This window comes from Poecilia reticulata, linkage group LG3 (assembly GCF_000633615.1).
Source record: "Poecilia reticulata strain Guanapo linkage group LG3, Guppy_female_1.0+MT, whole genome shotgun sequence".
In the NCBI taxonomy this organism is placed as follows: Eukaryota; Metazoa; Chordata; class Actinopteri; order Cyprinodontiformes; family Poeciliidae; genus Poecilia; species Poecilia reticulata.
In genome coordinates, this window is record NC_024333.1 from 24,801,442 (window position 1) to 24,823,627 (window position 22,186).

General features: G+C 39.5%; 2 protein-coding genes across 9 annotated transcripts in view; both read left to right on the forward strand.

Moving 5' to 3' along the window:
- Positions 1 to 12,794, forward strand: part of chd9 (chromodomain helicase DNA binding protein 9) — a 90,100-nt gene extending 77,306 nt beyond the window's left edge. For 4 of the 7 annotated variants that reach the window (XM_008405563.2, XM_017304001.1, XM_017304005.1 and 1 more), the window contains 12 exons: positions 1,154 to 1,202; positions 1,370 to 1,622; positions 1,747 to 1,952; positions 2,603 to 3,478; positions 4,096 to 4,265; positions 5,064 to 5,294; positions 6,232 to 6,409; positions 6,743 to 6,891; positions 7,012 to 7,233; positions 7,346 to 7,495; positions 7,833 to 7,937; positions 9,269 to 12,794. In XM_008405563.2, the coding sequence (XP_008403785.1) occupies positions 1,154 to 1,202; positions 1,370 to 1,622; positions 1,747 to 1,952; positions 2,603 to 3,478; positions 4,096 to 4,265; positions 5,064 to 5,294; positions 6,232 to 6,409; positions 6,743 to 6,891; positions 7,012 to 7,233; positions 7,346 to 7,495; positions 7,833 to 7,937; positions 9,269 to 10,267 (3,588 nt within the window). In that variant the 3' untranslated portion in view covers positions 10,268 to 12,794. The remainder of the gene's footprint in view (positions 1 to 1,153; positions 1,203 to 1,369; positions 1,623 to 1,746; positions 1,953 to 2,602; positions 3,479 to 4,095; positions 4,266 to 5,063; positions 5,295 to 6,231; positions 6,410 to 6,742; positions 6,892 to 7,011; positions 7,234 to 7,345; positions 7,496 to 7,832; positions 7,938 to 9,268) is intronic. The other 3 variants (XM_017304000.1, XM_017304002.1, XM_017304003.1) reach the window with 3 other exon arrangements.
- An 844-nt stretch (positions 12,795 to 13,638) lies between these two features.
- LOC103462656 (retinoblastoma-like protein 2) lies at positions 13,639 to 21,292 on the forward strand. Of its 2 annotated transcripts, XM_008405561.1 has the most exons (15): positions 13,639 to 13,724; positions 15,581 to 15,700; positions 15,920 to 16,026; positions 16,111 to 16,181; positions 16,516 to 16,659; positions 16,752 to 16,910; positions 17,019 to 17,070; positions 17,150 to 17,256; positions 17,331 to 17,507; positions 18,104 to 18,175; positions 18,759 to 18,819; positions 19,294 to 19,433; positions 19,556 to 19,711; positions 19,816 to 20,045; positions 20,906 to 21,292. In XM_008405561.1, the coding sequence occupies exons 2-14, from the start codon at positions 15,627 to 15,629 to the stop codon at positions 20,023 to 20,025; spliced, it is 1,530 nt and encodes a 509-aa protein (XP_008403783.1). In that variant the 5' UTR covers positions 13,639 to 13,724; positions 15,581 to 15,626; the 3' UTR covers positions 20,026 to 20,045; positions 20,906 to 21,292. The 2 variants fall into 2 exon arrangements, with proteins under 2 accessions (XP_008403783.1, XP_017159332.1); XM_017303843.1 differs by having other exon boundaries at positions 19,816 to 21,292.
- The last annotated feature ends 894 nt before the right edge of the window (positions 21,293 to 22,186 follow it).

Here is a 22,186-nt window from a genome sequence, read left to right on the forward strand (position 1 = left end):
TATGATTATTTGTAATCCTTTCATTCTCAGTAAAATGTGAGCTTTTAGCATTTTATTTAAGTTATGGTATCAGAACACGGTATATTTGACTTGAAAGTAATAGTTGTCATTATTACTACAGCTATTCATGCTGTGGTGTGTAATTTCTAATTAGAAAGTGAGAATTGTGTCAAGAAACTTCCATAAAGATTTAAAAATGAGCTTTCGCTGTATTTCTAAGATGCACACCGAATATTTTGGATGAAAGGGTCATGTATCTCATGACAAGGCCAGGAGGATTTAAGAAGTGGTTGAGATTGGATTCTGTTTAGAAATTACCGCCACTTCTAAGATTAAACCCACAAGCAAGTGTGTCCTGCACCGCCATCTTCTGGCTTCACTGCACTGTCTGGTTTATTCACTCTAAGCAGCTAATATCTTTAATCTTTTCAAATATTGTCATATTTTCTCTGTTAAAGCATGGCAACTAATTAGGTTTTCAGGTAAAGTTGGGTTATTAAAATGCAACGTGTAAACAACATGTTGGGCTTGGACCAGTATGAAATACTCTCAGTAAGATAACATTGGGTAAATGCAATTTTTCAAAAATATTTTAATAAAATGTGAAATAGTCATTTTTTTATTAGCATGTATTTATTATCTTTTTAGATATTGACTGAAGCAGTACTAAATTTAACAGTAATTTCCAACTGAATATGTGTTTTTGCCGTTGAGTAACACTGGGAGTTTAACAAGCTGGTATCAGCCGGTTAATTAGCTCAGCTATCTGCTCTGGTAGAGCCAGCAGTTGAATCCCAAGCAGACATCCTGTTTGTTGATTGCCAGCTGCTGTTTTAAATATTTTAAGCACTCGTTTGTGTTATAAGCCAGTGAAACTTTACAACATTCATAAATGCATCAACATATGTTTTAGAGAAAAAAATCTTGATCCATGTTGGGGCCATTTGCTTTGAAGCCTAAATGTGGATAATCAAATCCCTTCATTTTCTGTTGGTTTGAATTTTTTTATTTTTTTTTGTACTGTTTTTATTCAAAGTTAGCAATTCCTGACGAGTGCAACTGTTGTTGTATCACCACTTTAGATGTGTGATAATAATATGTTTACTTCTTTTAAAGTCAGTCATGTCTAAAATGAGAGTTTGTCGTCCCGCAGGATGACGCCTCTTCCCCTGGAGATTTGGTCGTCTCTGATAATGCTGGAGGTGGGTATTAAATCTTCTCAATCCTGAGTGGAATTATCACAATTTATTAAAAGCAAAACCTTCCTACACAGGACAGATCTCAAAGTTTGAAGCAGCAAAACAACCCACTTCTATTTTTATAGCTAAAAATAGGATTCTGTCTCTATAATTTTTGTTGCTACAACCAGACGCACCTCCAGTGACGGAAGGCCAGACTTCCTACTGGCCCTCTCCCTCAGTGTTGACAGCCAGACTGAGACGACTGATCACGGCGTCTCAGCGCTACACCAAGAGCCGGCAGATCCTACACATCCACCAGACTCAGTCCCAGTCTCAACCCCAGCAGGCCATGATGCTCTCTGCTCCCATCTGCCCGCTGCCCCCCGCACTCAAAGACACACTCAACCCCAAGATGGCTGCAAAGATTGAACGCCAACAGAGGTCAGGAAGCAAATGAAATGCATGAAAACTGAAATATTTACAAAAACACAAATCCAAGACTCATGTTACGCTTTTTGTAACAAGGATTCTCATCTGATTATTTATCTAAATGCCCTTATTGCAGGTGGACCAGGCGAGAAGAGGCGGATTTTTATCGGGTTGTGTCCACTTTTGGTGTCGTTTTTGACCCGAGCCTCGGGCGATTTGACTGGACCAAGTTCAGGGCCATGGCCCGGCTGCACAAGAAAACGGACGAGAGCTTGCAGAAATACCTCTGCGCCTTCACTGCTATGTGTAGACGAGTGTGTCGCCTGCCACCCAAAGATGGAGGTCAGAATCTTGTTTGCATAGAAACACGTATGACTTGCTTTTGATTTAGCCTTCTTATGACTGTGAACGATCAAATTAAGTAATAAAAACTGGGAATTATCTGAATCTATAACGACACGCCATTTATGTTTGATGTTGCTTTAAATGTTGTACAAATTTATTTTTTCTATTGTTTCTTTGAAAACTATTCTAGTTTCTAGCATAAACTGCCTCATATTAAGTATTAAATTCATAATATCAAGCTTTAATTTCTTAAGATAATTAAGCAACAAAACACTTTAAATAAGGGAAATGTTCTAACTGAAAAACCTCTTGGTGAGAAAAAGTATCTTGTCAGAAAAGAAACAAAGCATTAATACTCTTAATTTTCTTTAAGTTAACTTAGATTTCAGTTAATGCAGTGTACTTAGTTTATTATTTTTACAAACTTGAAGAAGGCCAGCAGAGATATGTGCCACGCTCCTCGTCTGTATGAGACTGTTTAGGAGAGAAGTCTGTGGTAAACAAGTTGCGCCGCCAGTTCAGAGGTAGCCTGGTGATGAGGTTAATCATTAGCCGAAAGGCAAACAGTGCGACGCTTCAGCTGTAGCCACAAACAAGCCTTTGTTGTACCTTTAGAGCAAAACTGTCATTTTCTCCTTTTGTTCCAGATTCTGCGGTGGATCCATCCCTGACCATCCAGCCAATCACAGAAGAGCGAGCCTCTCGTACCCTGTACAGAGTAGAGCTGCTTCGCCAGGTCAGGGAACAAGTCCTCAGACATCCACTGCTGTTTGAACGTCTGTCCCTGTGCCAGATGAGCTCTGACTTACCCGTGTGGTGGGAGGCTGGAACTCACGACCGCGACCTGCTGATCGGCGCCGCAAAGCACGGCGTCAGTCGGACGGATTACCACATTCTGAGAGACCCCGACCTGTGCTTCATGGCAGCCCAACGCAACTACAGCCAGGTGAAAGCCGCACAGCAGCAGCAACGCACAACAACCCCACTCCTGCTCCCTCAGTACCAGGCTGCCGGACCATTACCGACAGGCTCCCCGCTGCCCCCGGCCACCCAGAGAGACCCGGATCCCTGTGGCATTGTGCCTAAAGTGGAAGCAGCCTCAGAAGAAGAGGAGATTAAAGAAAGACGGGGGGAGAGCTGGAGCCCCCCGCAGCCTCCAGCGACTCCGACAGGCCTGGAGGAGAAGCCCGTTTCCGTGGCAAAGGACAGCGAGAGGCAGATGGTGGCGGCGCGCACCAAGCCGCTCACACCCAACTCCACAGAAAGGAAACCCAAGAAGGCGAGCAAAAGGGGCCGCAGGGAGGCCCGGCGAGGCTCCGAGTCCGACTCGGACGGTTCCTCCTCGAGCTCTTCGTCACGATCTTCTTCATCCTCATCCTCATCTTCTTCCTCCTCCTCACATTCCGGGTCCAGCTCTTCCTCCTCCTCCTCGTCTTGTTCCTCTGGCTCTTCATCGTCATCGTCGTCCTCCTCCTCCTCTTCTGATGACAGTGAAAGTGAGGGAGAGGAAGCAAAGAAGAAAGGTGAGTTACACCGATTTTAAGGAAATAATTCTTCCTGGTTCTCAATTCAGTCTTTTGTTGTTGTTTTTGTTTTTTTTACTTCCATTAGGTTTTCTACTCCTTCTAAAAACAGTTGAGCACTGTTTTTTGGGAATAATTTAAGGTTTTTTGGTGTCTGAAAAATAAACAATTTCAAAAAACTCTGGATTGTTCAGTCAAATTTGACAGGCACTTTAACTCCAGGAAGGCCCGTTACCTACTCGAGCATGTTTTGTCGGCTTGCTTATGCTGTACAATGGCTGCTTGAAAAGACAAATATTTTGTTGACTTACCATTCAGAAACCACACAACATTCCTGTTGGTTGTGCTTGAGGCTGTACTTTTGCTTTTCAAAGATGTACGTTTCTATAATTTTGCATCCGTTTGCAGCCATTTTTACCTGCAAGTTTATTTAAAGTAACAAGAGACCCTAAAGCAGTTAATTCTGAATGGAGCTCAGAATAGGCAGAACTGACCAGACGGAAATCCTAAATTCTAAGAATAATTTTGCGCAAGAAACCGAATGAACATGTTTTGAATAGCCCATAAACCTACCCTAACCTGTTGAGTTGGATTTTTATTGTATTTTTTGTTCACAGTGCCTGCAACAACAAGTGTTAAGGGTTTCGATGAGGACAGCGTGGCCTCCCTGAGCACCACACAGGACGAAATGCAAGACTCACACGTGTCTGAGAATGGAGTCACAAACAACTCCTCCCATCCTTTCCAGGGTGGAGGCTACATGCTGGCTGCGTCATACTGGCCCAAGGTAAATAACTCCTGTTTTTTTTGCAGTCTAGAGTTAACTACAGATTAAGGTTTGCTTTTGAGGTAATACTTAGGACTCTGGTCACTTGCAGAGCTATTCAAGCATGGATGCTAGGGCCGGGTGATAAATCGATTTGATCGATTAATCAAATATTTGGTTTTTGGAGGAATTAAAATAAGAAATGTAGAGCATTTTATGAAGTTTTACAGATAATAATTAATATAAATACTTAATCTTTTAACATCAGCATGAAATTATTATCAGTAGCAGGACTTTGAAATGATCATTCAAACAATTATCTTTTTGAAGATCTATATAAGGTGAGTTGCTCACATCAGATCCTGATAACTTAGCATTTCCCCCCATAAAACAACTTTTTTCTTGTAATTTTATGATTTTTTTTTTCAAGTCAAATTATCAGTTTTCTGCAAATATTTTTACATCCTTGTAATTAATCAAAAAGTCACCTTGTATCGAAGCGATGATTGAAATAAGATGCTTTTTGAAAATATTTTCTGTCATTTGTAACTAGTTTTTTCAAAAAGAAAGCAAGTAAAAAGAAAAATAGATTCAAATTTGAGATTTTATTTTTGAGCCACATTGCCCATGTTGAATGAATACTAATTGTTGAGTGAATAGCTTATCAGATATTAGAAAAGATAACTCTCCCATTGCGGGGTTATTTTATTTTGATACTAAGCTCTCATATTGCCTAACATAACTGCTTGGGTTTAGGTGCTATTGGGTGAGTTTTTTATTATTATTATTATTATTAATTTTTTATGTTGATTTGACTAGGACCGTGTGATAATCAACCGTCTGGACAGCATCTGCCAGGCCGTGCTCAAGGGCAAGTGGCCTGGCCACCGTCGGGTCTACGAGCCCGGCAGCACGGTCGCCTCCTTCTACACCACCAAACTGCTGGACAACGCCAACAGCCTGTGCGAGGACCCCTCTGCCTCTCCACAGGGGTCAAAGGTGACCAAGCATGTTGCAGAAAACAAGGAGTTCTCAGTAAAGCTCAATGATGTATGTTTGATTTCTCAATTCCTCGCTCCGTCCCCCTCCCTCCGCTTCAGCCCTAACTGTAGGACCCCTGCCTCTTCTCTGCCATGACCGCTGTTAGCTGCCGCGTTCAGCATGTCTCTTCGCTCTCCGTTGGCCTGCTTTCCTTTGAGGATGATTAGCGGTTTGCACTGCCTGGCAGGAGGAGAGATTAATTTAATAACAGCCTTCCCCTCTTTTCCCACACACTCTATTTGAATTGGGCTCTCAGGCTGTGATTACACGAACACAAATCATCCAGTCATGAGCGTATGATAAGCTTCTGTTTGAAGCCTCTCTGCTCTGAAGGGGTCTTGCCTGTAATCTAACTGGAATGGGAACTTCTGCCGCTGGTGGTTTTGTCTAATATGCTTGTTGACAACATGGCTATAACCTAAGCAGGAATCATATTTGCTTGAATTTCTTTTTCTGATGTCGCGTTTTGATAAAGACTCCAAAAAGTGTGGTTTTTCATTTCATAGCTGCTTTTTACCTTTAAATTGGGACATTATATGCTGACAACAGCTATGTCTTTGGCATGGCTTCTAAGCACAGTCCAGGCTACAAATAGACTTCACCCACTGCCCTGCTCAGCATTGCCCACTGTGTGTTCATGTGTCCCACCACTACTAACAAACAACAACTTGAACAGTGTTTTCTGTAATTGTTTGATAAAATGTATCTTTAAATTTTGATAGATTAGATTTGAAACTTTTAAAGGCTAAGGAAAGAGGAATAAAATTGGATATAATTTGTTTTTTTGGTGAATAAATCAAATAATAGTCAAAACGAGAACATCCTAAATGTGATCTCTGATGAATTAAAGGTCATAGATGAACCTTCTAGGTATTTAATTTTCATTTTTATTCCACGAGTTTGCCTTTCATCGAGTCACCTCTCACGATCCTGTTTGTGTGTGTAGCAGGAAGGAGGTCTGAAGCTGACCTTCCAGAAGCAGGGCTTGCCTATAAAGAGGCCCCTAGAGACTGAGGAGGGCCCCCAGGCCCAGCAACAGTATCTGGCCCGGCTTCATGAGCTGCAGAGCGCTTCGGACACAGGCCTGGCAGACATAACCAAACCTCAAAGCTCTTTCCAGACTGGTATGATGTTTTTTGTTTGTTTGGGTTTTTTTTTAAGTTGCAGGATAAGCTGGATATGTTCAGTGTTTGTGTTCTTCATCTGCCACTAGATGGCAGCATGTATGAAAACTTTTTAGCACCAAAATCATGTTTTTGGTGTGCATGTCTTCCTGTTAACAAATTGCTGTATTTAATTATATCAGTAGAAAGTTTGGTGAAAGGATAAAACACCAAACTTAAATTACAGTTTTGTAATTTATAATAAAACTGAGGCAAAAACTTTTGAAGCATCTGAAAATGACAATTTAATTTCTTGGAATATACACAATGACAAACATGGTGCCTTTCCTTCAGTTACTCCAGGTATTAGTGGTCAGATGAGGTTGAACGGAGTAATGGACGGCCAGCCAGTGGTTAAGAAGCGACGGGGGAGAAGGAAGAATGTAGAAGGAATGGAGCTGCTCTTCATGAACAGGAATAAATTATCTGCTACTCCTGAACCGGTAAAATTTCTTAATATCTCTTGTTAATATTCTGCAAATTGAACTAAAAAAATCCTGCAAAGCACGCTGTATGAGGTAAATGTTAAATAAAATCAGCATCGTGTTCCTATGTCTGTGAAGGTGGCTCCAGGATGGGGTGGAATCGGCCAGGTGGGCATCACAGGAGCTGCTGCACAAATAAACTCCAGTCAGATCCCTGCAGACACAGACACCAGGATCCCCGTCATCAACCTGAAGGACGGCACCCGTCTGGCAGGCGACGACGCTCCCATGAGGAAAGACCTAGACCAGTGGCTTAGGGAACACCCAGGCTTTGTCGCAGATACAGGAGCTTTTATCCCGGTTAGTACTGGTTATTTTTATAATTTTCATCCCGTTCTGGGACACTGATTCACGTTGGAACGTACCGTTTACTAAAATGTTCTCAACAAGTTTGTTGTTGTTTTGTTTCCAGGGAGTCAATAAGATGCAGATGCAGTTCCACTTCCAAGATGGCCGACCCAAGCAGAAGCGGCACCGCTGCAGGAACCCTAACAAGATCGACGTCAACAGTCTAACGGGCGAAGAAAGGGTCCAGATCATAAACAGGAGAAATGCTCGCAAGGTGACTTTGTGTTTGGTTTTATTTCATCTTTTATTTAAAGTGTGCACAATTTTCAGTTTTTTACAAATAAAACTTTAAAAGATTAATACTTATTGTATTTTCTTCTATTTAGTTTCATCCATTGCCCCATTAATTGAACAATCAGCTAACAAGTTCACCCCAACAACATGATGCTACCATCACCATGCTTCACTGTGCAGTGTAGTATTGGGGAGCTAAATGCACTTTTCAGATTTTTAATAGCAAAAACTCTAAATATGAGTAGTTTTTCTGTGTGTAAATATCTGCTTTGGCTGTTGTGCAGACTGGTTCACATGGCTTGTTTTCTCTTGTGTAGATCGGTGGAGCTTTTGCTCCTCCTCTGAAGGATCTGTGCCGGTTCCTTCAGGAAAATCCAGAGTATGGGGTCCCACCTGAATGGGCTGACGTGGTTAAACAGTCGGTGAGTCATTGTAGTTTTCTCACAATTTGCAATAATAAGTCCTGCATTCATTAGTGTTTTCAATTGTTTTAGAAAAGCGTTAATTTAAACTAGAACATTTCTGAATAAATTTAAACAGGGCCTGCCAAAGTGTGCCCATCGGTTGGAACCCAACGTTCTGATGTAAAAATTAGCATAGATGCTAAAGAAAGCTACAATGTACTCAGTAGCATGTGGAGAGTCACAAGCATCTTGAGTAACATGGACTTATTTCATTCAGTATGCTGAAATTAGTGTACAAGCTAAAATTAGCCAAAATGCTAATGTTAGCCTAAATGCTGCCAGTGGCATGATGAACGAGATTCCCACTGTCCCTAACTCCCATCCAGCGAAACCACAGCCAAGGGAACGGGCTTGGCAGAATCAGCGGGGAAAGAAGACCCTGTTGAGCTTGACTCAACAGGGTCAAGCTCAACAGGTTGACCCTGACTTCCTGACTTCCTCCATACAGAGTGCTAAACATGCTTAATACATTTTTAAAAATAGCTAAAAAACTTATTTTAGGGAAAGAGTTAGGGAAAAGGCACTGCCTGCTAATGTTTGTAATGTTAATGCACTGCCTTCTGATTTTAACTTTTGCTAAAGTATGAAGACATTGGTTACCAGAAAACGTGTCCATCTCTTAGCAACAGATTAAACACAAATATTGTTATTGTTAAAAAAACATAAGATTTCCTCTGCTCTTTTGAAATACTACTTATCTTATGCTAAGAATTCTGCAATTAGTGAATCTTGCAGAAAAATTAGAATATTTTTTTTTGTCATTGGTGGTAAATATATTATAAAACAGACATTCATCACAAAAGTAAAAATCTGATTTATACTTTGTGGCAGTTCGCTACCAGAAAAAGAAACGCTAATCTCTTAACACCAAATTAATAAGTAATAATGTTGTTTATAAAACATAAGCTGGGCAGACAAAATTCTTTCTATCTCGTTTTTTAGTGTAACTGACAGAAAACGGTGTCAGTTAGAATTTGTTTTGATTTGAATTTGGTTCGTTTTTCACCATTTACTTCGCCATGGTTACTTGAAATGCCAATAAAAGTAATAGCACCCCTTATGGGATCGTGCCTCACATTTTGAAATGTATATTGTGAGGGAACATGTAGCAGTATGAGCTGCATTAACGGTAAAAGGAAGCACCAGTTATCTTGAGGTGTAGAATAATAGGTCCTTTCCTGGCATTGGATAGGAGAGCATTGAAATGCCTTGCAACCAAGCATTGGTTGTAAGAAACTGAGCCTGTTTAATTTTCATTCTAAGCCTGTGTATCTGTTGTGTTTAACTAGGGGTACCTCCCTGAGAGCATGTTTGACCGGATCCTGACTGGACCAATCGTTCCAGAGGAGGTAAGCCGACGAGGACGCCGACCGAAGAATCCCCTGGCCAAGGCAGCGGTGGCTGCGGCGGCTGCAGCGGCACCCAGCTCTGCACCCTCCGCCCTGGGTTTAAATTCCCTGCTGGCTAACGGTCTCCTCTCTGGCATGGACCTCGGCAGTCTACAGGCCTTCCAGCAAAACCTCCAAAGTTTACAGTCCCTGCAGCTCACTGCAGGCCTCATGGGACTGCCGCCAGACGCCAGCAACTTGGCCGCGAGCAATCTCGCCGCCATGTTTCCCATGATGCTTTCTGGTATGGCCGGATTGCCAAACCTGCTCGGCATGAGCAGCATGCTTGGAAAGCCTACTCAGGAAGCTGCGGGAGGTTCCGAAGAGAAGACGAAGGGAACCGACAGCAGCGGGACGTGCGAGCCGTCTAATGCCCCCTCTAACACTTCGGAAACCAAAGGAGAAAGGACAGAGGACATAAACACGACTCCTTCCTCCACTTCCAGTTCTGCTTCCTCTGCCACTGTCACACCAAGTGCTTCAGCTGCCTCTGCAGCCACCAGTCACCCACTCTCTCTTAACCCCTTGTTACTCTCCAGTATGCTTTACCCAGGGATGCTTCTCACTCCAGGCCTTAACCTTCCTGTGTCTGCCACACAGCTGCAGAGCTCAAACAGTGACCCTTCAACCCTTCCATCTGCTGCTGCTGCTCCTCTTTCTTCTGCTCCTGCAGCCTCCCAGTCCTTCCTGACTAAAGCGGAGCAGCTGCCAGGAAAGGAGGAAGAGGAGGAAGAGGCGCCCGAGGAGGCTTTGGACGACGAGGAAGAGGATGACGAGGAATCTGCAGAACCGAGAGAAAACAGCGGCCCTGAAGGTTCAGCAAAAGCTGAGTCATCTTCGTCGGAGTCCGGGAGCTCTTCCTCATCCTCTGATGATTCGGACTCCAGTGACGAGGACTGAACCTACGAACAGAAAATGAAAAATTTATTTATGTATTGCCTAGAAATGTAGACATTTATTCACATATATATGGATTTTCCAGCACTTATGTTGCGATTTCTTTACATGTAAATACAAGAACTAACTACGTTGTGTAAAAAAAGACTGTAAAAACCTTTAAAAAAAAAAACTGACTTAAAGGAGCCAGAAAAAAATGTCCATGTCTGTTCACAAGGTACAGTCTTGTATTGAGACTTTTTGCATGTCAGACTTTGGTAGACTTTCTGAACTTTGTGAACTTGTACCACCTGATTATGTACAATTGCAACAGAAGAAAAGGCATTATTGTAATTATGTCAGGATTAATTTTATTAAAAAAAAAAAAGATGAAACTACATCAACTTGCTCATTGAGCAGTACTATTAATATATTTTGATTGTTTGGGGAGGGGGGGTTGACACTTTTCAAACACTTTGGTTTCACTTGTAAAATAGCCAGTACATTTGCAGGTTTGTTGACACTTTGGCTTTGCAGATGGATGTTGGATAATGTCAGCAATAACCTGGGCAGCTAATGAATGTCACTGAAGCTGTAGATTCTCTCATCTGCCATGTTTCCACCCCCAGTTCACAACTCATTCATCCTATCCCTTCCCTTCTTTTCTCTTATTCAGGTTAGAGACAGGATTACATATTGAGTGGGAAATGTAGAATGTTCACAATCAGGCATAATTTGACAGTAGAACATTTATTTACCTACTCCCTAGGARTGACACATTTTAGTTTGTAGTTCCTTAAATAAGGCACAAATATTCACTTGTGTAACTGTTAGTTGACATGGTCAGTTATTGACAGAAATTCAGTTTCTACTGTGTGCCAAAAAACTGCCCTTTTACCCCCAGATGTCCTGAAAGTGTTGTGGATATTATTTCTTAGATCCCATTGTATTTGACTGCATCTTTACCTCAGCTTTGCTACAAGAGTTGACTTCACTGTGCAGATGTACATATGCATGTCTGTCTGTTTCTCCTGGACTGTGTGTGAATGTGTGTCAGAAGCCAAGTTTCCCCATCTCCTCTGTGACTACGTTATGCCGTTTCTCCCTCCACGGCTCGGTAACTCCTGCTTCCAGAACTTTTCCAGTCTGAATGTTTTTGTGTTTATGGAGCTTCACTGGTTTTTGACTTGTGAACACCGCATTACAAGTGTTCTTTTATCTTCAAACATGCCTCTTCAGGACTCTGAAGGAAGTTTAATGTGTTGCATGACAGCCTGGGGGTGTTAAAAATACAAGTGCCACAAGCACAACATGGATCAATCCTGTTTAAGACTGTATTGATTGTTCATTATAGCTGAGTATTAAAGTTAGCGTTGGGTGGGTTTGCTTCAGGAAGGGCTTGATCATTTCAATTTGCGTTGCTGGGAGTCTGCAGCTTTGTCTCATTTTATCATTCATGAATCTGTTTTGCTGACAAACTGAGCTTCAGCTAGATGTAGAAGTGCCCTTATCCTGCACCTCATCCTCTCATAGCGCCGCTCACTCGCCATGCTTGTGTGTTTCCTTCAGCTTTCCCCGCGCACATTCATTTTAGAGCTGTAACCAGGTTACACATAAACACTGGACTACACTCGAGCCGAAGTACCTTTTTGTAATCTTCTCTGGCACAACAGTGCTTGCTCTAGGACTGCTGTTACACCGTTGACTGTTAGATATTTCCAAGGAGAAGGGCCCCCTGGATAAACTGTTGAATTCCTAAGTATCTGTAGCACCTCTCTTTCTCTCTCTCTCTCCAGTGGGCTTAATGATGATGACAAAATACAATTTGCGAGGTCTGAACACAAAGACTGAAGACACGTCTTTTCTAATGTTGCTTTAAAGTGGTTTTCTTGTATGCCTGCTCTATATAGACCTCATCATGGTTTGCTTTCAATGCAATTTGCATTTTTTAATGATTACTAACAGTATGGTATTTTTCTATGTCTGAGCAAAACATACCACTGTCATTTTGTATATCTACACCTCTGCTCTGTTTTAACTGGTAGTGCCCTTATGCAAACACCCAGCCACCGCTCCGTCTGCTGTAAGCCACTGATCGAATGATTATTTGTCGCCCCCCAGCGACGCCTCAGTGAATTGATTTGTGTGCTAGGGCTTGCAACAACAGAAGTGGGAACGCAAAAGGACTCGTATTGGAAATGTTTTGAGTTCATAATGTGGCTTGACGCAAGTAAACAGAGACCAATATGCAAGGGGAGTGACAAAACACTACTGCTGTAAAAGGAGGACACGATGAGCAAACGTGGGTTTTGTATTTTTGGTTCAAGCTTGATGAGACCGTAAAATGTCACCTTGGTCAGTTTGTCTTTATTTTTCTCATTGGAAAGTTGTAATTCTTGCAAGATGTGGTCTGTGTAGTCAAAATAATTATTGTAGTGCAGGAAAATGCGTCTTAAAGTAATTTGTAATTTATTGGATTACTTTCTATGAAGTTCTATAGAGGAAATTGAGGTTTAATTATTTTTATTAAACATATTCTTCTGACTATTCATCCCATGTGCCTGTGTTTTTTGCTTTGCCTGATGGTCTTTTATTAATGTTTTCAGTTCTTACAGGATTGTATGGATTTCCAATTGTCTAAAATTATTTTCTTCTTCCAAAGTCTCTTCTTGAAGTAAGTTTTAAAAAAAGCCTAAATCACAGCCATTTATAGTAATTCCAAGGCTTATTTTATATTTCTATTTTTTCTTTATTTTAATGCAAACATGAATGAGCATCATATTTTTTCACCCAAAATTATGCATTATTTTTCTAAAGCATTTCCACAATCATTAATGATCATAGTGGTAACTTTGTGATGCGCATCCCCTCCATTTAAACAGATCTCTTCAGTTAATAAATAGCAGCAGAAATTATGTCTAATGACAGCTGTTCATTTAAATACTCCATTCCCTTAAGTGGCATTTATATTGAGATCCATCCAGTAATATGTGCAAGTCAGCTTTGTTCCAAGTGTTTTTTATGTCGAGCCATGAGAGCCACAATTATTGTTTTATATTTTTGTAAAAAAAAAWTTTCTACATACCAGTTAACTAGAGGCTATAGTTAATTTCTTTAAATCTTGGCCCTCTAGTTGAGGTTGTTTACCTCCGTCATTAAGTCAGAATTTCTGTCTCATTTCTTATACCCGATTTATTAAAATGTAGAAAATCAGCGACACGACGCCAGATGACTCAAACAAAACACACAACACAGTTGTTTGCTTATTTGATGATTTTATTGCACCAAATGTCACAGGAGTTGCTTTCACTCCCATCCAATGGGAAGTTTTATATGCTCTCCTTTTAAAAGGAGGCGGGACATTCCGCTAAGTAACCGGATGTGTTCTTGTTTCACGTGCGCCTCCCTGATATTTCCCGCGCTTGCAGTGCATTTCCGCAGTCAGCTGACAGGAAGGCTTGTTGCGTGCTAAACTAATGCGGTAAGTCTTTAAGAAAACCTTAAATTGTTTGCTGCGTGATTATATTTGTTTATTAACAAGTGTAATAACTTGTTGTTGTAGTTGTATAACAGTGTATTGTACTAAAGATGACATGTAGACTCATTATTATCCAGTCACAACTAAAGGGTAGCCGGTATTAACCAGTTAAAGGTCCAGGACTTTAAATGGGAAAAGAAAACTAAACCACTTGCCTTCTTTTAGAAAGTTAAAAAATAAAAGACTGCGGTGACTCTTTCTGTTATAACACTGACATCTCCGGGGGGGTTACCAGCTCCTCTTGCATTGTTACGTCAGCCGAGAAGCTCCTGTGAATGGCAGGAAATTTGAATTAAACTAAAACTTAAGCCATATATCAGAGTTATAGGTTAACAGTTGGAATTTAAGGATAGGCCTGTAGCTTCGTAGCATAAGTCTTTGCGTATACGCATTGAAGGAAGAGGAAAGTTAGGAGAGACAATGCAATATATCGTCAGTTATGTTTTACAGCTCAAACTAATGCCTTTAATCGGTTGTTGCACCAATAGGGGGTGCTATAGCTCCCAGAGGAAAATGGAGTATGTTCTCTTATTTTTTCAATTTGATTTAATATTTTATTAATTCTGATTATGTTTACATTTAACCTAAAGGCAATGTAGTAAATCATTATCTGATTATCTCATTTCGCATCAAGAACAAGTGGTTCTTTGAGCTAGTGAGGAAATGAATATTTTTCTTCTTTTTTTTTTTTCATTGCCAAAATGATAAAATAACACAATGTATTTCGCATTTTGGTTCCTGCTAATTCCAGTGAAATGTACGTAAATAAAACAAATTGTGGCGGTAGATGAATAATTTCATATTCATTGAAAATACACTGAACCTTTTAGAAAATCCATTTTCAATGACAATGTTGATGAATGCACAATTTTCTTTCTCTGGTCACACTGGCCCGGCTTTGAAGTCTAAATCTACAAACATTAAGGGATGAGATCGGATAGAAAGACTAATCTACATTTACAGTGTTGAGTGTACAGTGTTTACAACTTTGTTGAGCATATTTGACTAAGGCCGTTCTATTGCCCAGCCCAGATCGACTAACAGAACACTGTCATGTGTTAGTGGAGATTTAAAAGCTTTAGTTTTTGTTGAAGTGTGGGGGTTTTCAGAAGGAGAGAAAAATGCTAATTTGTCTTTTTTTGGAATAAACAATCATCGAAACAAGCATTTTAAAGGATAAAAACATGAAAATAATAGCATTTTTGTTATTTTTAGAAGGGTTGGATGTTGTTTAAATGATATATTAAAAAAGTGAAAACAAAGATTGATGAGGATTTTTTGTGTGTATCTTTTTAACTTCAAATGTGTTTAAAAGGTGTAAAAGAAAGTACGTCACTTGAATCACTTTGAAGGAAAAGCTCCTAAAAAATGCATGGCACAAGCATTACTGAATAAATAAATAATGTAGAAATATAAAAATAAAAAAAGTGCATAGTGCTCACCAAGGAAGCATCCAACTATTACTCTAAGCTTCAAACTTTATATACAAGCAGGGTGTGACTCTGTGGTCTCCTAAACTTTTCGTGACAATTGTAAGCAATATTAAATCATGCTGTTAATTTGTTTGTAGTCTTACCAATGTGTGTTTATTGGAGATCTTAAATTCTCAACCACTACACTATTTTTCTCTTTTATGTGTCATAGTCCTTAGAAAACAAAACAAATTATCAGACCATACTTCAAAGAAAATCAGAAATCGGCATTGGCCTGGTAAAACCCAGTCTATGCATCACAAATATTTATACATGTGATTTTTTTTTTCTCTGTTCCTGAGAGTTCTTGATCTTATTTATCATCAGTTAGTTGCGCCCTCCTGCTTTGGCCGCCGTCAGTGAAGAGTTCACCATGGCAACCGCTCCTGGACCTGACGTAGAAAAGCAGAGGCCTGGCCCCAGTGACCGTCTGATCAGTCTGTTCAGGTTAGCGCTGCAACAGAACAGCTCCTCGCTCCTGTGGCAACGACTTATATAAACTACAATGTTTGCATTCTTTGCTTATTAAGACAATAGTTTTTGAACAAATAAGATGAGGTTTTTTGTGAAAGTCACTGAATCTATGAAAATGTTTACTTRCAGACTATTTTTATTCACATGTAGAAATAATTTCTGACACATGTTTTTACTTTTCATTGACATCAGGACCTGCTCCAGAGATCCCACAGAGGGAATAAAAATTAGACTGAATGACATGCTGCAGGAGTTTCTGCAGCACTGCRAGGATGATAAACATGATGACGCACAAAGAGGTAAAAGTCCCATTTACTCCGTTACTGGTTCACAGAACATTTTAATAACAAAATGCTTCCATTTAAATTGTCTGGTGTTTTCAGAGCTGGAGGAAGAGTGCTTCTCATCTGCCACAAAACACTACTACACCATCTTAGAAAATCTTACTGGCTCTGTGAGTATGCTGCCCTCATGTGGCCACACTAAAAACTGCATTTGCATGTAATTTCCTTATGGACAGCCGCAGTGCTGGAGTTGGAGATCCCTTTGATAGATAGTGTGTACCAGTGGTCACCAACCCTGGTCCTCTGGCCCCCACTCTGCTGCATATTTTAGATGCTAATTACCCATTCATTTAAACCAGGTGTGCAGCAGCAGGGAAACACCTAAAACATGCAGGACCTCCAGTGTGTACTACTAATTTTGAATCCAAATTTTGCTTTTGTTTGTTCTTCTCTCACATCTTTGGTTTGATGTGACGTAATGGTCATTTTGTTGTGATATCACAGATGCAGAACTTCTTGGAGAATGACCTTTGGCACCGCTGTCTGGTAACCTGTTGCTTGCAGATYGCCCTGAAAACAACCTTTCGAGTCAGTGACGTCACTTTGCTCCTCAAAGTTTTCAAACTGGATTCCTACCTTTTCTTAGAGGTTTGACACACAAAACTCTCAAGACCTGCTATAAAATCTGAGTTACCTGCTTCAGCTTTTTTTGTGCTGTGGTTTCACWGGTACATAACCAGTTCCTATTCAGATTCAGGAAGGAAAAATTCATGGAATTGATCAGACGCTCATTTATGCCAATTGGAACAAGTGTTTTAGAGAGCTCCGTTTGGGCCAGCCACTCTCACCTATGGGAGAAAATCAAAGACAATGACGGATTTCCACCTTTCAAACACCAGGTCTGCCATTGCAAAAACAAAACATTCACCTRTAAAATACTTTTATTTGTTTAGTTTTTATCAAAAAGATGTCAGTATCGCATTACCCCAACTGTTTTCTAATCACAGATGACTTCCCCAACAAATGTCGAAGGTCAGCCGGAATCTAACCCACAAGAAGGTACAAAGAGTGATAAAGCTCCCTTTTGCTWAAGTTTGTTGAAAAAGGCTTACAATACAAGTTGTGTGCTTATGAGCAGATGTAATATTGGAAGCAGAGTCGTCCAGGACCTCAGAGCGCCAGCATGGCTCCCCAGCTGTGAGCAGAACCAAGGGGCAACCTTTCCTTCACCGGTTTGCCTGGATGGTGAGTTCTTACTCCCAGAACTTTCCACTGTTAAAATATTTGTTTTGTGCAGCTGTGCTTTGTCCTGTGATCAGGTTTACAGCGAGATGGCAGAGCGTCTGAGGGAAATGTGTATCAAACTACAAGTCTCTGATGAGTTGAAGTCAAAGATGTGGACCTGTTTGGAGAGTTCCCTGGCCCAGCACACTTCCCTCATGAAAGACCGTCACCTGGACCACCTGCTCATTAGCGCCATCTACATCACAGCAAAGGTGGGCTTTGATTTGTTAAGCCCTCCCATGTCGGTTTCCATGTATTTTTACTTTCCTAGGTTGTTTTTTCACTGCAGACATTTTTTTCTTCTGATTTTGTTCTCTCAGCTCAATTTCATCTGATTGTTTTTGAAGACATATTGTTAGGCTACAACATGTCAAGATTTTAAAAACTACTAATTGAGAATCACTGTTTTTATACAAAAATATACATCACACCAGAAAAAGAACATGTCTATAAAAATCCTGCCAGAAAACGCAACAAAGTTTTGGAGAAGGATTTTAAACTGTCTTTCTCACGTTGTCCATGATGCAGAAGGTTGTTTTGTTGAAACAAGCAAAAGAGTTGCTTTTATTCTCTCCAATACAAGGATTGGGTAAAACCATTGGGTTAAGAATTAAGGAAAGTTTGCTTATGGTAATGACAAATTTAAAAAATCTCTGTGAAGCAAAATCTAGAGGATGTGTTTACAGTTGTAATACCAAATTCAGAAAGTAAAAGGGTACAAAAAAAATTACCCTGAGTGGTGTGAAAATATGTTGTTTATGAAATCACCAATTCAGTTTCTGGCTTTTCTTGTTGTTGGCTTTTGCAGGCTACCAAGCACAAGCTAACGTTTGAGGAGATAGTAGAGCGCTACAAGACTGAGCTATATAGCAATGGAAGTGTAAGTGCTGTTTTTCTAACTTAACGTAATGATAAATAATCTCAACAAGTGTTGAGATTTTTCACCACTGGCTCAGTATCTTTAATCATTATTTGATTTGATCATGTATTGATTGGTATGAGATCATGTTCTTGATTAAGAATAACATGACTTCCATTATTTAATTATATTTTCAGGATAAGTTAACTATATTTAGAACATGGTTTAATTGAAATAGGGAAATCTTGTAAGCAAAAAAAAAAAAAAGGTGTCCGAAACTTGTGAAGCAACATGTGGAGGAGGGGCAGTTCAAAGAACATCAGTGGAAATGGCTCAATTTTTACCTTCATTGCAAAGGTTGTGAATGTTCACATAAGTGTGTTTTCTATTTTTCATACATTTCCAAATAGTATGTAGACTTTTGGGAAAGGGTTTCATTTAATAATCTAATACAATTTAGAATAAGGCTGTAACTTGAAATGTGAAAAAGTGAAACGACGTGAATACTTTCTGGATGCGTGGCAGCGTCATGATTTATGCATATCTAATGTCATTTCTGCCATGTTTTGAAGCCTCAGATGTTGCTGAATGTTTTCACCCACAGGTTTCCAACGAGATGCTGAACTCGGAGTCACCTGTGGAAAATCTTCCCAGAGAGATGATGGGTATGATTTCTGTCTGTTTGGGTGTATACAAGAGATTAAATATAATTTTTTATAGAAATATTAACCTATGAATTCTCCCAATAATATTTTGTTGTTTTTTTTGCCGTTAGCAAGGCTGCTATAACGCTGTTGCATAATAACAAAAACAATACTGTGGCAGTTTAAATGATCACATAACTATCATTATATTTTAGTTTTTCTCTTTGCACACATATCTGACACTAACACAACAATGATTTACTGTTACCACATTTCTGGGTCTGTCTATTCAAGTATTCATACCCAGTTTTTCCAATTCAAGCAAAAATGTTGGAATTTTATGTCATAGAAATGGAAGTGTAGCTTTGAATTTCTTCATGTATGTATCCTCACTAAATAAGTTACTAATTGAATCTCTTGCTGTAACTAAAGTCTTGTGGAAGCCTCAGATGTTTGTTTGACACTTCATTTCTTTTATTACATTCTTGCTGACAGATCTTGGATCCCACAGAGCTGCTTTTCCGACACCAGAAGAAAACTCAGCGGAGGCCAAGAGAGGCAGCCTCATCAATTTCTACCACCTCTACAGCATAAAAATGCAGCCGTTTGCAGAGAAGTTTGCCCAAACTTATGGGGTATGTTAGTTGTTTTCAGAAGTCATCTTGATCAACCTTAACAAGAAACCAAATCAAAACAATAATGCAAAGAAACAGTGTGAAATATCACATTAACCACTAATATTTGCTTTCTTCTGCAGGGAGAGACTCCTCCTACATCTCCATTGCCGCCATTGCAGTCGAGAGAAAGTTATCGCCCAGCAAAGGGTGTTAACTTAACCGTCTCACCGTTAAACAGACAAGCACTTCAACATACTCCCAAATTAACCTTTACCGTTGGCAAAAGCAACAGAAAGGTCACTTTTATTGATCTTTACTACACTGGACATACATTTTCATCTTTTTATCCACTTTTTATCGGGTCACATTGCAAAATTGTAATGAATGTTTCTTTACACAGGACCTGAGTAAGATCTCCAACACTGTAACCATAAAACGTGAGCTGCCATTTAAAACAGAGGAAGAAGATGGGCCTTCATCCAAGCAAAGTTGCTTGGAAACTCCGTCAGGTCTGCAGAGTCGACTGATGAATGTGCAAAAAGATCGGTCAGTGGTACAGAACCAGAACAACCAGAACCACCCTGACAGTTCAGCCTGTAACACGCAATAAGTGAAGTTTACGCAAAAAAGGTATGCAAACTCCTTTCCTCAAAAAAATTAAGTTTCCAAAACTTAAAAATGTTAGTATGTGCAAGTTGTACATCTTAAGTTTTCATAACTCGACTAATTTGATCATTTTGAGTGAGTTGTATTGACATGAATGTACACATAGCTCACTGTAAAACCTAATTAGCGATTTCTACTTAAAAATATGTGCAAAATTAACTGATTAACATTAACTTGTGCAGTTTTAGTGAGCGTAATAAATCTACGTTATTATTTAAACGATAATTGAAGCAGTTCCTGCTTTAAATCTTACAGTGAACTTACATGTGATTAAAAAAAAAAAAAAGATGAGACCAACAACCAGCGACTGGTAGAATATTTCCCTTTGAAGCATTGCATATTTTGTAAATCTTTTTTCAGAAAAACATGCTTTTTAAGCCAAACGCATGATAAACTATTTCTCTAAGCAATATGTTGCAATTGTACTTAGAATATGTAGAAGTCAGCCAGTGTCAGATATTTTCTTTTGAAAGTTTTTACAACTTCCATGATATTTTCAGCATTAGTAACTTTGAGGTGTTTAATTTATTTAATATTATGCAGCAAGAGAACACTTTCTGTTCAAAGCTAATGTGTTCAAACCAGGGGGGGGAAATGGGTCTAGGTAAAGGTTGGGATGTTTCCAGTCTGCAGTATTCCAAGGAAGGAGCAGTTCCTACTGGCCGGATACTTATCTACCATAAAAAAAGCAATATGTTTTACTTGAGCAGTAAAACAGGACCGTGTAGCAATCAAAGACTATAGCGAAGTCTGAGGAGTCACATTTTCGTTTACATCACATGGATGGCTTTAATCTTATTTTTTATTTTTTTACCTTCACCAAGCTGCATTGTAAGCCTGCAGGGCCTCGTTCCGCTGCGTCCTGCCGTCCATGAACAGACTCAACTCTGACCTACAGAGGCATATCCCTGCTGTTTTCTTTTAGCAGGACGATACAACAAAACAAACTGTTAAAGAACTCCCCAGATCTCCATCTAATTCATGCAAGAGGAATGTCGCCCATTTATCTCTATTGTAGCAATATTTTGCATCAGGTCATAACTGACTAATAATCTGAAGCGTTATCTTTACAGCACTCTATTTTTAACTTGCATACTTGTGCCTTTGTACTGTGCTGAATGTGAAATTTTTATTGCTTTTTTTGCTTTGTGTTCACTCCATTGTTTATTCACATGCAATAAAAGTGATAGCGCAATCAATCCATCCATTCATCCATCCATCCATCCATCCATCCATGTTTTTGTTTTGTTTTATTATTATTTATATTTGCCATGATGAACAGCTGCAAAAAAGAGAACTTTGTTTTTCTATGTCCAGAAATTCCAGTATTTATTTAAATGATTGCATAGTGAGCCGTATGAAAGTATTAAGATCAAATGGTTTATGGGCTGAATTTACATCGCACCTCTCAAGTCATTCTGACCCCTCAAAGAACTGTACGCATTACAGTCCAAATATAATAACTAATCTCAAGGAACATCAGCCAAGAAGTGTCAGAGTAACTCTATTGACGGCCTTTCAGAATAGTCTGCAAGTAGTGGTCGACTTGTTGATTTCCCATTGTAGCTGTTTTTTTTGTTTTGTTTGGAGAAAAAGCTCCTTGTAAGTTTATCTGCTGATTATCTTCAGTTTAATTTGATCTGGGAACTGAAGTTGGAGCAAACGGCATTTGTTGCAGCTCTGCGCAGCAGCAGACGTGCACTTTCCATATATGTTGAAGATGTCTGTAACAAAATATGCTTTATTTTAGTAAAAAATGTGTATATCAATCCAAATATGAAATTAAAGATACTTTAAACAAAATTGATTTGTGTTGTAAATCTTTTCCAACATTTCAGTATTTAAATACTAGAGATTGCCACAATTTTTGTTTCATTCATGTTCAGAAGTTTATATCTACAATGATTTAAGAGATGAAACCCATTTCATGACCTCAAGACACTTAAAGCTTTTAAAAAGGCTAATTCACAACATTGGAGGCACATCATGGAAAAATTATAAATTTTAAGAATTATGGTCCAGCAAACTATTCTAAGAATTTGTGGAAGGACATTCAAAAAACTTGACCCATCTTATTCAGTTTTCCAGGCAGAAAGTCAGTAACC